We start from the raw sequence: 13546 nt of genomic DNA, 5'->3' as shown, positions 1-13546 counted from the left end.
GAACTCGAGGATTACGATAATGCAGATACGTGGTGCCTGAAACACAAAGTTTACATGAAGGACTTGGTTTCCGAATGTTTTGATCTTGTTAAGATAGCCATGGACATATGGCGGTCCATGTCATTTTTAGCTTTCCATCCAACTGTTGGTGAAATTGCCTTTTACAATTTCAGAATTACATTGTCTTGTGAAACATGCAAACGAAAGTATTGAAAGTAGCAAGCAAACTCAGCGACCGTGAGATTTTGGCTGGGTATTGGGATTTTTTTGGCTAAACACACGGTATTGGGATTTGATTTCATATTGTGGTGTTGCGGTGTTGGGTGTTGCAGGGTATATTGTGTTTGGAAAATAAGAAAGTGCAAGAATTCTAAAGAAAATAAAAGGAAGTGAGGATTCTTTTAAAAATTCATTTTCTTTATTTTTTTTCTTTTAATTAATCTTTTCAGATTTTTTTTTCTGACATAGATTTTTTTTATTATTAAAATGCTGACGTGGCTTTTATAATACTTGATTAATTGATTTTATATTATTATGTTAGCCACATGTGCGCCAACAAGGCAAACTGTTTGCCACATAAGCATTTTCCGTTAGTGAGTTAACGGTAGGGACTAAATTGACAATAAGTTGAAAATAATAGAGACCAAATTGACTGCTACTAAAATGTAGGGACCAAATTGACCATAACCCCAAAATGTAGGGACTAAAATGGTGTTTTCGCCAAAAAAAAAAAAAGAAAAAGAAAGAGAAAGGAAGAAACTAATCCTCAGTAGACAATAGATAGAGAACAGAGGATAGAGAGAGAGTAAGATAGCTAATATACCTGGCCTCCATTGGGCTTTCAATGGTCATCCATGGATGGTTTGAAGGGATTGAGCTGGGTGGATCCATCATTTGTGGTTGAAAGAGCTGAAAATTTCAAGGCTGTAGGAGAGTTGTAAAAGAAAGTCCGGTTTCTTCTTGCACAGGAGTGTCTTTTGGATTTAGATGGGAAAAATGGTGGGAGTAATTTGTGGGATGATGAATTTCCCGGGTTTGAGATTTGTTCCATCCAAAAAGGAAAAAAAAGAAAGAAAGTTGGATCCGTTTGCTAAAGTTAAAAGATCACGGCTGCTTCCTAAAGTTATTCCTTTTTTGTGTTTTTAAAAGAGTAAGTTAGTGGAATGATGATGTGGTAGCATCTTAAACCATTAATTTTAAATGAGGGGTGAGGATTTAAAGAAATTTACCTGGTAGGATTTAAAGAAATGATGTGGTATACTTGTATTTACTCCAGTTTTTATTTTTATTTTTTGGAACTATATATAAGAAACATTTTAAAATATAAATATTATCAAAACTAAGTTGCACAACAAAATGGTCCCCAAATGACAAAATCGTTGTTCCATCTTTGCATAAAATTACGATCCTCATGATTGTAGTGGTAAGACTTATTAGAATGAGATTTTTTTCCCCTTTTCCCTAATTTGGCTGAATAATTTTTTTTTTTTTGGTTGAAAACAAAGGAAAAACAAACAAAATACAGGCCAACTAGAGGATCCCATTTCCCAAACCATCACCCTTATTTAGGTTCATGTTTTGGACCTTTTGGTTCCATATTTGCATAAAATTGCGTTCCTCATGATTGTGGTGGATAGACCTATCAGATTGAGATTTTTTTTTTTTTTTTTTTTTTTGGGGCTAAATATAAAAAATTCATTGAAAAGAAACAACATACAAAAGTGGATGGAGGATGTTCTTCTACACCTCAAGGTTATAATCTTAACTAATATGGCTGACATTTTTTAATAAAATTCTAAGGACAAAATTTAGTTACAAAATTGGTTGTAGCCTTAAACTATAACCTTATTCAAAAAAATAAATATTAATACATGTTTTGAAAATCTAATCGTTAAATTGAATGTTATTTACGCTTTTAATACACATGTCAAATTTTGTGTCAATCGGATATTTTTTATTATATGATTTATAAGTTTATATTTTATGCATAATTTTAAACTATAAAAACTTGCGATTTAAACAATTGATGACATAACTATTGATCTTTAATTTTCTATAAATTTTGCAAGCATGAAGGATATAAGAAGAAGATGTAATCCAATGGTGAATTTGTCAAAATTCATCTTCAATAAAAAGATATTAAATAAGATTGTAGGCTACAACTAATTTTATAACTAAACATTGTCCAAACTCTAATCAATTCTAGAGGTATTTTCCTGGGCCTTTATCTCTATTCTTCTATCAAACTAAGTCTAAACTCTCATTCAAAAGTACCTTGGTGGGGATACCTTACCCTGTTGTTAGATTACTCAGAAAATTAGAAAGAAATAAATAAAATCAAAAACTGTTTCTGGGGCTGAGTGTGATTTATCAAAAGGTTCATACCCATATATATATAAATAAAATAAAATAATGTTCACGTCTTATTTTGAGGGAAGTTCATCTAATTTAACTACAAAAAATTATAAAATAGTTGTGTGGCTTGTACTAAACTTTAAGGGGGGTTTTTGTAATTTTAATAAAATTAATGAAATGAGAACAAGAAAAACAGCAGCTTAGTGCTGGTATTATGACAATGAGTAACGTCTAATCATGAATATAGAGAATGAAGTTCTTTATAAAACACATAAAAATAAATTCAATTGGAATGATAAACATTAAACTATGATATATATAAAACAAAAAATGAAACCAGAACAATAACCCAGGAAAGAAAAACAGGTACACCGCATACCAGAAAAAAAATTGACCTTATTCCTAAACTTGGCCATAAACTTACGAGATCAATCAAACGAGTCTAGGCAATTATTAAAGTGCAATATGAGGATCAACAAACTGTTCCTTTTTTCGGATGATTGAAGAACTTAAAAAGTTGGGTAACATGTGATGTCCACATGATTAATCATGTCAAGTATCCGAAAGAGAAAAAAAAAACTTGAAATCCCTACCACAATTCCTCCCTCCCATCGCCCAGACGAGAGAAAGAAAAAGCACAAACACAACACAAAAAAAAAAAGAAAAAAAGAAAAAAAAGAAGTTTGGATCTACTATGCTTTACCAATTTGAAATTTAGATTGAGATTAGGGCTGTAAAAGAATCAAGTTGTTCATAAACATATCGAGCTTAATTCAGTGGTGGTTCTATAAATTTTTTTAGGATGGTCCATTGAAACTTATGTTATGTTTGGTTGGAGTAATTTTAGAGAGGATAAAAAAAAAAAAAAATAGGAAAGAAAATAGGTAGGAAAGGTGTTTGGTTGGAAGGAAAGGAGGAGAGAAAATTGGTAGAGTTCGGTTGTTTTTCTCTCCGAGCTTACCAAAACTTCATCTCTCCAAATTGGGGAGAAAATGAGACTAGGCATTTTGGACAAAATTACCCCCTTCATTTTGAACAAAATTGTCTGTTTCTTTCTTGCTCTACACCTATTACCCAGGTACATTATATTACTTTTTGTCTTTTCCTCTTTGCTATTCACCTAGCCTTGTTCAAGAAGTTATCATTTTTTTTCTTTTTTTCATTTGTTTCTTTTAACGTCAGTTTAGTTTAGTTTAGTTTAGTTTAGTTTTTTTTAAGTTTTTTTTTTAAGAAAATATTTTTTGTTCTTGAACTTCTTGTACCTTTCTTTAATGAATTATTCATTCATACACAAATTTTTAATAAAAATATAATAGGTTACTTTTTGTTTTATCTAATAGGAACGTAATAGTAAATTTTTACCAAATCTATTTGTTAGGTTTTAAAGACTTAGGTTTTTATGTATTTAGAACTCTAATGTGTATTGTTGGCAAACCATGATCAAAACAATGTGTTTAGTAGTGTTTAGTCTTGCTCAAAGTTGTATCTTTTATGTAAAGTTGGAATTGAGCTAATGCAGAAGTTACTGTGCATTTCGGCCTGGCTTAATCGATCGAATCTCGGGCAGAATGCGTTTTTCTGCAGATTTCCAACTCAGCTCTAGTTGTTTAAAACGTTTAAGGTTTTCTAATTTGTCATAAGTATAAAAGGTAAACCTTAGCCACGTTTTAATGTTGCTTATATTACTGTTTGTGTAAATCTTTTGTGAGATCTAGAGGAGCTTTCCTTTACACAAACTTAGGGTTTTCAAGGAGGAAATTTTATCAACACCTTGATGATCAATTCAGTTGTTGCCATTGAAGCTTAAAGCAACACAAGCAGGTGTGCTTGTATCTGGTGGTGAATTTAAGAAAGAAGGAGTCCGTGGATTTGGAGCTTGCACGTGGTCATGTTAGTAAGTTCTACTAGTGGGTAGCAATAAGAAGTCGAGCGTGGGGGCTTGTAAGTCTTATTGTATAAACTTCGATTCTTTCAAGATAGTGGATTCAAGTTTACTTTGAGGATAGGTAGGTCAAATCCTCCCCAGGTTTTTACTGGTTTGGTTTCCTAGGTGATCATATCTTTGTGTTATTTCTCTTTCCGCTGCTTTGCATGATATGATCTCTGTGATTGTGATAACCTAGATTTGGAATTTGGACTAAGTAACAAATTGGCTAATTACTTAGGTTAATTCAATTGTGTTTTAAAGGGTCTAAAAACTATCACTATTTTCTATTATCTCATTTTTCTTCTTAACTAGACAAAAGAATTTTGCATCTCTCAACCAAACAAATATGAAGGAAAATTCAATCCTCCCACTTTTTCATTTCTCTAACTAAAGGTACCTTTAAATTATACAAAATTTAATAATTTAGAGATAAAAATGAACTTTTCAATAATTCAAAGATGAAAAATGAAAAATGTTGATTTTTCCAAAAATTAAAATTAATAAAATATTAATTTAATCATTTAATCATTTAATCACTTGATTTTAACATGTTTTAATTTTTTCTTTCCTTATTCTTGAATGACACTCACACACCCATTCTCAAGTCTCTCCAAGAAAAGAGAGAGAGAAATGTGGTTGGAGGGAAGTTGGTTTTACTAGTCTCCGTTACTTTGACATTGTCATTTCCATCAATAACTTTTTTTCACATCGCCCACATTCTTTAGATTCTTCAACTACTTTTTGTTAATCTAGTTCTTTACTTTATCAAAATGAGTCAATATGATCCTTATGTGCAAATGTGATAGCAAATGAAGTTGTTTAAACACATTCTTAGTCTATTTTTTAAATAATAGTAGTAATCAAACAACCATATCTATTAATTGGCGCATCTCATTAATGTTTTCGGTTAGAATTCTTTTAAACAAATGTTTAGGCGGTGTCGTTAGCTAATCGATTAGGATCAAAGGATTAGATTGATTCATTTTGACAAAGTGAGAGACTAAATTGAAAAAGATTGAACATTAAGGAGTAATTTGACAATTGAAGCGAAAGGCAATGGACTAAATTAAATTTTGGCCTTTATTTTTTTTTAAATAAAGAATTTAAGGATCATTGTCATTTGGTTCGATCACATGCAAGTGTTTTTTAATAGATGTGATTGGATTTGAATACCGCTTCATAAAGTCACTTGTTGTCAAATTTCTTATTGGACGACTAAAAATGTACTAATTGAGCTAACTTAACTGGAAACTATCCTCACAAGCAATTTGACATCATTGGATTTCTGGAATCATATTGCAGCCTTCCAGGGAACTTAGGAAAGTTTAAGATTTTGGTTTGTATGATTTATAATGCTCTTATAATGGATGTTATCTTGATAAATGTCAAATTGAAGCTTGTGATATTCTCACCCGCCCCCCTCCTCCCCTCTGGTTTTTAACCATTGGAACTATATGCCTAGAATACTACCTTAGGATGGAATGAGTTTTGGTAAATGGTTAAGTAACTTTGTGATTGCAATTTTTGTTATGCTTATAGGCTCTATGTGTATGTGACTAAACAACTGTCATTTCAAGTTTGCTGGACTTGTATATTCTGAAGCAATAAGAAAGTTATGTGGTTTTCTATGGCAAGAGTCAATCTGGGAAGCTACTGTATGAGCTTGGTCAGGAAGATTTTGCAAGGGATGTTTGTGTAGCTTGTGAGGGGAGAGGGTGGTATTATAAGTTGTGTGGCTCATGAATTCTTCCATTTCCATTGTAAATGTCATTGGAGAGTCTGGACTAGGGGTTCTATGCTTCCATCCAGTGTGCTTGTTTCCATTTTTCTTCCATATAGATAGTGCAGAGTTCACAAACTAGCCAGCTCCTGCCTATGAGAGGATGGCCGGTGAATTTGATCAAGAGGGAAAATAAGCAAGGCAGTGGATGTCACAATCACCGGATGCTTTTCCAACAGAAAGATAAAATGAGACAAGGCCATCTAGTTGAGACAAATTCAGGTGATAAATCAGCAATAAGTTTTATGTTTAAGTTTATTGTACCGTGAATGCCAACATGGCGTTGTATTAATTCTTTCTTTTTGTACTATAATTTTTAAATTATAAGAAACTCATGATGATAATGATATAAGATAATCATGAATAAAAAGCTTCCTGCATTAGTTTTTGCCCCTTCTACTATCATTTTTGTCAATTGCTTCGTTAACTAGTTCTGGCGGGTGGGGTCAGTTGCCGATAGGAGTTTGATTAACAATGAGGATTGTTGTACAGTATGCTCTATGACGTGCAACTAATCTGAGTGAAGTTCTCCTATGTCATCCAAAAAAAAAAAAAATTTGCTTTGCTTCTATTTGATATCCTTGATATTATCCATGTGTTTCACATTTTGGCTTAAAAACTATTGTATGAGATTAATTTTGAGTAAGGGTTTAGGGGTGGGTGGAATCGAGGGTTCAAAGGAGTAAGATAATCAAAACTTCTTTGGTTCTCTCCCTTTTTCTTTTTTAATTGTGTGCACCACTTTTGTTGGGGGACTTATACTTGGATTGTTATGCTCAGGTGTAAAACTTGAAGGACTCTGTTTCCATTTTCACAGAGTTTGAAGAAGGTTTGATTAGTGATGGTTATGAGTGTAGACGCCTACAATGGTTTTTTTTTTTTAGGACCGTTTCCTTTCTCACGATATTGACTTTCCTTTTTGGTTCTTTACGTGCGTTTGGACAGCTCTTTGCTGATTGCTTATTTGTTGAAAGTTGGTTAAAATATACTTGTACTTAAGATAAATTGAGGCGTTAAAAAGTTGTACATAAGCAAATAAGCTAAAAGAAAAGACTTGTGGAAAACAGTTGCACTTTTTCATGAATATTATAATTTACTGATTTTGTGTTCTTAGATTCTTTTTTTTTTTTTTTTTTTGAGAAAGTGTTCTTAGATTCTGAACTTTATTATTTCGCTATAAATGGATAAAATGATACTTTTCAACTTTACATTATGCATCAATGAGCCTTGTCAATTTCCTTTTTCCTCCCTTTGGGCTTAAGGCAGGATATTTTACACTATGTCATTGTTCATAAACTGTTTTTCCACCTCTGTCTTTGGATTCAAAAAGGTTCACATGATTACAAGCTTATGTTGCCTTGAAAGTTTGTGTTTCTTCTTTCTTTAGTAAAGAAACTGGTTGGGATTTAAGAGATTGATGTCAAAATTTTGTGGTATAATAGACCCAGTTATGGTTATTGGTATTTATACCCAGTCTACGTATTAAGTTCTAGAGAACCTAAGCACTAGGAAGATGGCCTTCACTCCCAGCTGAGTTGAATCCAGAAGCAGATCAGCATGCACTAGATGAACTTTGCTTGAACATGCTAGGTGGAAACCATGCTTTGCCCATATAGGCTCATACCCAACTTTCAACTCTGCCCAGTGCAAAGTGGAGGGACTGCTACATCAGTCATTTTAGAAACAATAAATCAAGCCCAAAGGCCCCAGAAATTCCTTCTGTTTAATGGTTGCTATTGTATATTTGAACTTAGATTTATTCTTCAGCAGTTTAGCTGTCCCACTTCCATAATAAACACTCCCAAATTGATAGATTGGGTTGTACGTCATTATCTTCCCTTCATGAATTTATCTGAATAGCATATTCCGATATAGGTACCATTCCTTTGCCATGATTGACATAGTTCCAATCCCTAGAGGTCCCAGTTCTGATTCTTTTTCTAGCTATAAGATGGTCCATATAAGTAGTATGAAATCGGTAAATCAAACAAATTATATCTGTTTCTTGTTCAACTGCTTTAAGCCTTTAATCAGTGGTTTGGCTGTGTTACCTGTGATTTCAGAACTCTGTTTATTGCATCTACAAACAATTTTCTCTCCATTTTTAGTATGTGCTTTGTTCAGGCATGAGATTACCAATCTAAATACATAGACACACGACATGTTTAAACGACTGAGGTGGTGTTTGGGTATTGCATTTAACACGTTTGTGTTTTCTGCGTTTTTTGTTTTTTTTTTCCTGGATGCGTGTTTGGCATTGTTCATTGTCCATGAACAGTGCCAAATGCGTGAACAGTAACTTTTTTATTGTTTCAGTTTTAAGCAAAATAAACGGTATCCAAACGGACCCTGAATGAATTATGTGATTAAATACACACGGATAGTCTTATGAACTATCACGTAATGAGTTAGAGGAGATTCTCTCAACCCGGTTTGGTGGAAAACTTTGTCCCTGATGGAATTCAATGTTGTAATTAAAGTGGCTTGAACTGACTTGACTGTCTCTTGTTGGTTCATGACTGGTAAGGTTTTGTACACATCTCTAAGCTGTTGTGTTAAATCTAGCTTGTTGGGTTGAAATTATTCAATCATGTTGTCATTGTAAGCAATGAAGAAAATGTGAGATTAGGTATGTCTGTAATGATAGTTGGCAGGGTTTGTTTGATCCTAAAACATCCCACATGTAATGATCCTGGGATTGTTCTTTTCACCAGCAAGCATGTTGTACTTTAGTTTTTTGTGAACAGACATGTGTGGTTCTAGTGGACCCCTGCCTCCCAAAAAGATTAAAACACATTCATTTTTATTTTACTGGTCAATATCAAGAGTAATCTGTACTCTTAAATACTCTCAATCTTTGTTATTGTATTTGGTCATTGCATGGACCCTTCTTGAATCTGCTTTACAGACAAGGTTATGTTCATTAAAAGAGAAATTGTTGATTTTGTACATAAAAGAGAAATTGTTTCAAATTTTAGTATAAAATCAATTATACATAATTTTCATATTTGAAATAACTTTGAGTTATGTTATGTTTAATTTAAATACAAAATGGATGTTAGCTTTATTTTTTTCATTTTTAATTTAATTTTAGGTTTTAGTATATTTTGTTATTTTTGAATGTAAAAATATTTAGGTTCATGTTTTGGTCCCCCAAGGATAAAATTGTGGTTCCATGACTTCATCTTTGCATAAATTATTGAAATTTCGATCCTCATGATTGTGGCGGATAGACTTATCAGATTGGGAAAATTTTATTTATTTATGGCTGAATAAAAATATTTCATTGAAATTTGAAAACAAAGGAAAAACAAACAAAATAGAAAGGCCAACTTAGTGGAATCCCAATTCCCAAACCATCACCCTTAACTCTAATCAAGATCCAATAGAGGATGAAAAACAAGTAATTTTTGTTGGGCCTTTATCCTCTCTCTCTCTCTCTCTCTCTTAATGTTCATTAGGGGTTTTATTAGTGGAAATTTCCAATGATCTTAGTAGCAATTTCATATCTTTATTTTTGTCCGTGCAATTTTTTTTTCCTCACAGGGGATCTTGAATATTTTTGGAACCGGGAAACAAGTGTCTGTGTGTATTTTTCTGCCAAACTAAACTCATCCAAAATTTGATACCTTACTTTGTTGTTAGATTACAAAGAAAATTAGAAAGAAATAAAGAAAACTAAAAATTGTTTCGGGGGCTGAGTGTGAATTATGAAAGGAAATTTCATACCTAAAAAAAAGAAGGAAAAAAAAATGGTTCATACCTTACGTTTCTCTAAATCTTACTTTCAGAGAAGTTCATCTAATTTAACTTCGAAAAATTGTAAAATCATAGTGTGAGTTATGCTATAGTTTAAGAGAATTTTTACAATTTTATTAAAATGACATGAGAAGAAGAAAAAGAGCTGCTTAGTGCTGGTATTATGAAGAGTTCAAATCATGAATTTAGATCATGAAGTTCTTTACAAAACACATAAAAACAAATTTAATGTAATGATTAACAATAATGAAGTTCTTTATTTATAAAAAAAGAAAAAAGAAAAAAACCAGATCAATAACCTAGGAAAGGAAAAACAGGCATACCAGATAAAATTTGACGTTATTCCTAAACTTGGCAGTGAACTTAAATGATCAATCAAACGAGTCTCTGCAATTATGAAAGTGCAATATGAGGATCAACAGACTGTCCCTTTTTTTTGATGATTGAGCCTAAAAAGGTAGTAACATGTGCTGTCCACATGAATAATCATGTCAAGTTATCCGAAAAAAAAAAAAAAAACCTTGAAATCTTCCTACCACAACACAAAAAAAGCAACAAAGTTTGTATATACTATACCCATTTGAAATTTAGATGGAGTTTATAGGACTGTAAAACTAAATGAAATTGTTTATTAACAAATGAAACTTAGCTTAATATGAAATAAACTTATTTTTGTTTGTTTGTTTATAAATAAGGTAAGCATGAATATAATTTTGAGGTTTGTCTAGTAAGCGAGTTGAATTAAGCAAATTATTTTGTTTATGAACAAGGTTGAGAATAATCAAGTTGAGCCTAGACTAGGTTTAAAGTTTTTTATGGACATGGCATGAAAAAAAAAAAAAAGAACCTACCTAATTTGTAGGCATACAACTTAGTTTGGCTCATTTACAACCTTATATTTATGTGAAATTATTAGTTTTCAATTGTATGCTCTTAAGATGCAATATATTCTTCTTCTTCTTTTAAATATTACATGAACTAAAAAGCTCGTGCTTGACTAATGAAGTAAGATGACCTTACTTGAATTTTTAACTAGTCTAAGCTTGAACATTATAAGTAAGCTTGAGATGAGTGAGCTTTGAAAAATCTTAGGGTCTATTCAAGTCACGGATTACACTAACTAACAACTACCTTGTTGAACTAAATCAACCAACAAATAATAGTTTCTGATGAGTCAACGACAATGATTAATAAGAAATTTGTCAAAATTGATTGACAATTTAAATAAAGTGATTAGTAAGAGATTACGAAAAATACAAAATTTTACTCCAAACCAATTTGAAGAAATCTCCTCCGAGCCATTACATTAAGAATTATAATTCATGTGTATTATTTAAACAAATCATAAGATTCATTAAAATGTTCATATGACTAAAAGTACATATCGATACTCAATAGTCCTTTCAACTATCATGTAGTGGGTTGTAGAAGTGGGTTTTACTAGACACCAACTTGCCACATACTTTGCCATTGTCAATTTGTCATTGCCATCACCAAATTTTTTTTTACATTGCCTAAAGTTTTAGAATTTGAATTTACACCCTAACATTATATGCAGTTTTGATTAGCAGCCCTTTTTTTAATTTTTTGCTGATGTGTCTGTTAAGTGACATGTAAAATTATGGTGTGTATTGATTGATCAAATTATATCGCGACACGTGGGTTTCACTATTCCACGTCATATAAATAGCAAAACAAAACCTTAATTATTTAAATAAAAAATATTTATTTTCATCAAATTAGAAATTAAAAACAAAAAACCAATATGTACACGATGGTGAAGAGTGGTGACAAGCAGGGGCACCCAGCACAACTCGAAATCTACAAACTCCGGAACACGAATTGTGAAATTTGAGGTCTAGATCCAACAAATATGTTTGATATTAGGGTTCTTTATTTTTAAGTTGGCTAAAGGTTACTCATAAGTGAAGGATTGTGTTTTAAGGTTCAGATCAGTCCAATTGGTTTCTTTCCTTTATTTTAGGTACAAATCTAAGGGACCGATTCGTCAATATTTCGTACTTTTTTTTCTTTTTTGATGAAGTTTCATACTTTTCTCACAACCCATAATTTTGATAAAAGTTTATGTTTTAGAAATTTTCTTAGCACAATCCTTCAGACAGTCCCATTATTTTTTCAAAGAAGACCTTTCTTTTGAAGAAATTGTTTAATGCAATTCTTCTATGTACAACTCTCTCTTCTTCCCTTACCCTTCCCTTACTTTTTCCTCCCTTCTTTCCTTTTCATCTCCCTTACAACCAAACAGGATATTAGTTTCCAAATTTAGCTAATAAAAAAAAGTTTTTGAGGATATTAATAAAAAGAGTTTGAAATTGGTAAGAATGGGGTATAAAATTCATATTTTATATAATCCAATAAGAGATGTTGTAACACCCCGACCCAATTTTTATAATTAAAATATGAGTTTAAGTGGTTAAATATTATTAATATTTTAAGCCACTTATTTACAAAAATTAATATAAAAGTATATAATAAACATATTATTTTATAATGTCATTGAATAAGAAATTGTAAAGATTATAAATAATTGAAATGGCTATTTGTATTATAAATATATATTTAGCATGTGCAAAACTGTATTAAGTGATTAAGTTATGAGATATATATATATATATATTTATAGTTGTTGGTGTTTTAACTATGTATGATGCATGAGATATTTTAGTGGAAATTTCACTCACATGCAACCAATTGAAATCCAACACATGCAAAGCCAAAGAACTATGCATGTTGATAGGCCCCAAAGACCAAGACTTGGACATGCAATGAGCAAGCTCCACCTACTCTTTTCTTTGACTTTCTCAAGCTCTAAGATATCCCATAAACTCTCTTGCTCTCCACTTCCACGGGTACAAAAATCAGAATTCTCACCCACTTTACACTCTTTTCTCCCAAGGAAAGTGCTAGGAAGCTCCCTTGAGTCTTCCTCTCAAGTCCACCGGTTCACACACCAAAAGAAAGACAAAACCCCACCCAAAAGTCTTCCCCTTAGCTCATTTTGCTGGCTGCCTCAGACGGAAAGTCCAGCAGCAAGAAGGAAGCTTCTTTCAACTCTCCCAAGCTCTCTACCTCTCATATTTTCTGGTCCAGCCACTAGGAAAGGGAAACCCTTTCATGTAAATCTATATATATATATATATATATATGCTATATTATATAAGCAGAGATCTCATGTGAGAGTGCATGAGGTCTTGCCAAGTGGCGCTCTAATTTTGCATTTAGCATTTTTTTCCTCTTTCATTAAGATTTTTTTACTATTACTCAAAAGTTTACATTAACATATTTTACTATTATCTCATTAGTCTCTCATTAATTGCCTAAGCTTACATAACACATTTCTCTCTTTTTCATGTCTTTTAGCATACCCACCATTTTAATATTTTTAAAAAAGCAAAAAAATAATAATTAAGGACTAATAGTAATAACTAACCAGATAAGGCCTTGGAGGGAGATAGAGAGACACAAAAGTGTTGTGGATTGTTAAATAAAACGCATTAGTTTACTACAAAATCAAAATGCACTGTTTCGCTATGTTAGGACATATGTGATTCACTTGTTAGGAATATATGTCACTATTTTATGTAATTGGCTAATCCTTTGACAAAACGCACTTTACTTGTATTTGGGTAGATCTAGGATATGTTTAATATTTCAAAAAACAAAGTTTCAAGTTCAAGTGTTAAAGCCATGCAAGTCTATCCAAG

General features: G+C 31.9%; 1 protein-coding gene across 2 annotated transcripts in view; it reads left to right on the top strand.

The window, feature by feature from the left end:
- LOC115960343 overlaps window positions 1-6860 on the top strand; it is a 46751-nt gene extending 39891 nt beyond the window's left edge. The window contains exon 3 of one of the 2 annotated variants that reach the window (XR_004085163.1): window positions 6843-6860. Coding sequence is in view for 1 of the 2 variants with exons in the window: in XM_031079193.1 (XP_030935053.1) it covers window positions 5918-6025 (108 nt within the window). In the remaining variant the exon portion in view is untranslated. Of the gene's footprint in view, window positions 1-5917; window positions 6443-6842 lie in introns of those variants that run through there. The other variant, XM_031079193.1, reaches the window with a different exon arrangement.
- The last annotated feature ends 6686 nt before the right edge of the window (window positions 6861-13546 follow it).

The sequence above is a fragment of the Quercus lobata genome, chromosome 9, assembly GCF_001633185.2.
Source record: "Quercus lobata isolate SW786 chromosome 9, ValleyOak3.0 Primary Assembly, whole genome shotgun sequence".
NCBI classification, from domain to species: Eukaryota; Viridiplantae; Streptophyta; class Magnoliopsida; order Fagales; family Fagaceae; genus Quercus; species Quercus lobata.
Note: the sequence above shows the minus strand (reverse complement) of the source record. Positions and strands in the feature narration are given on the sequence as shown.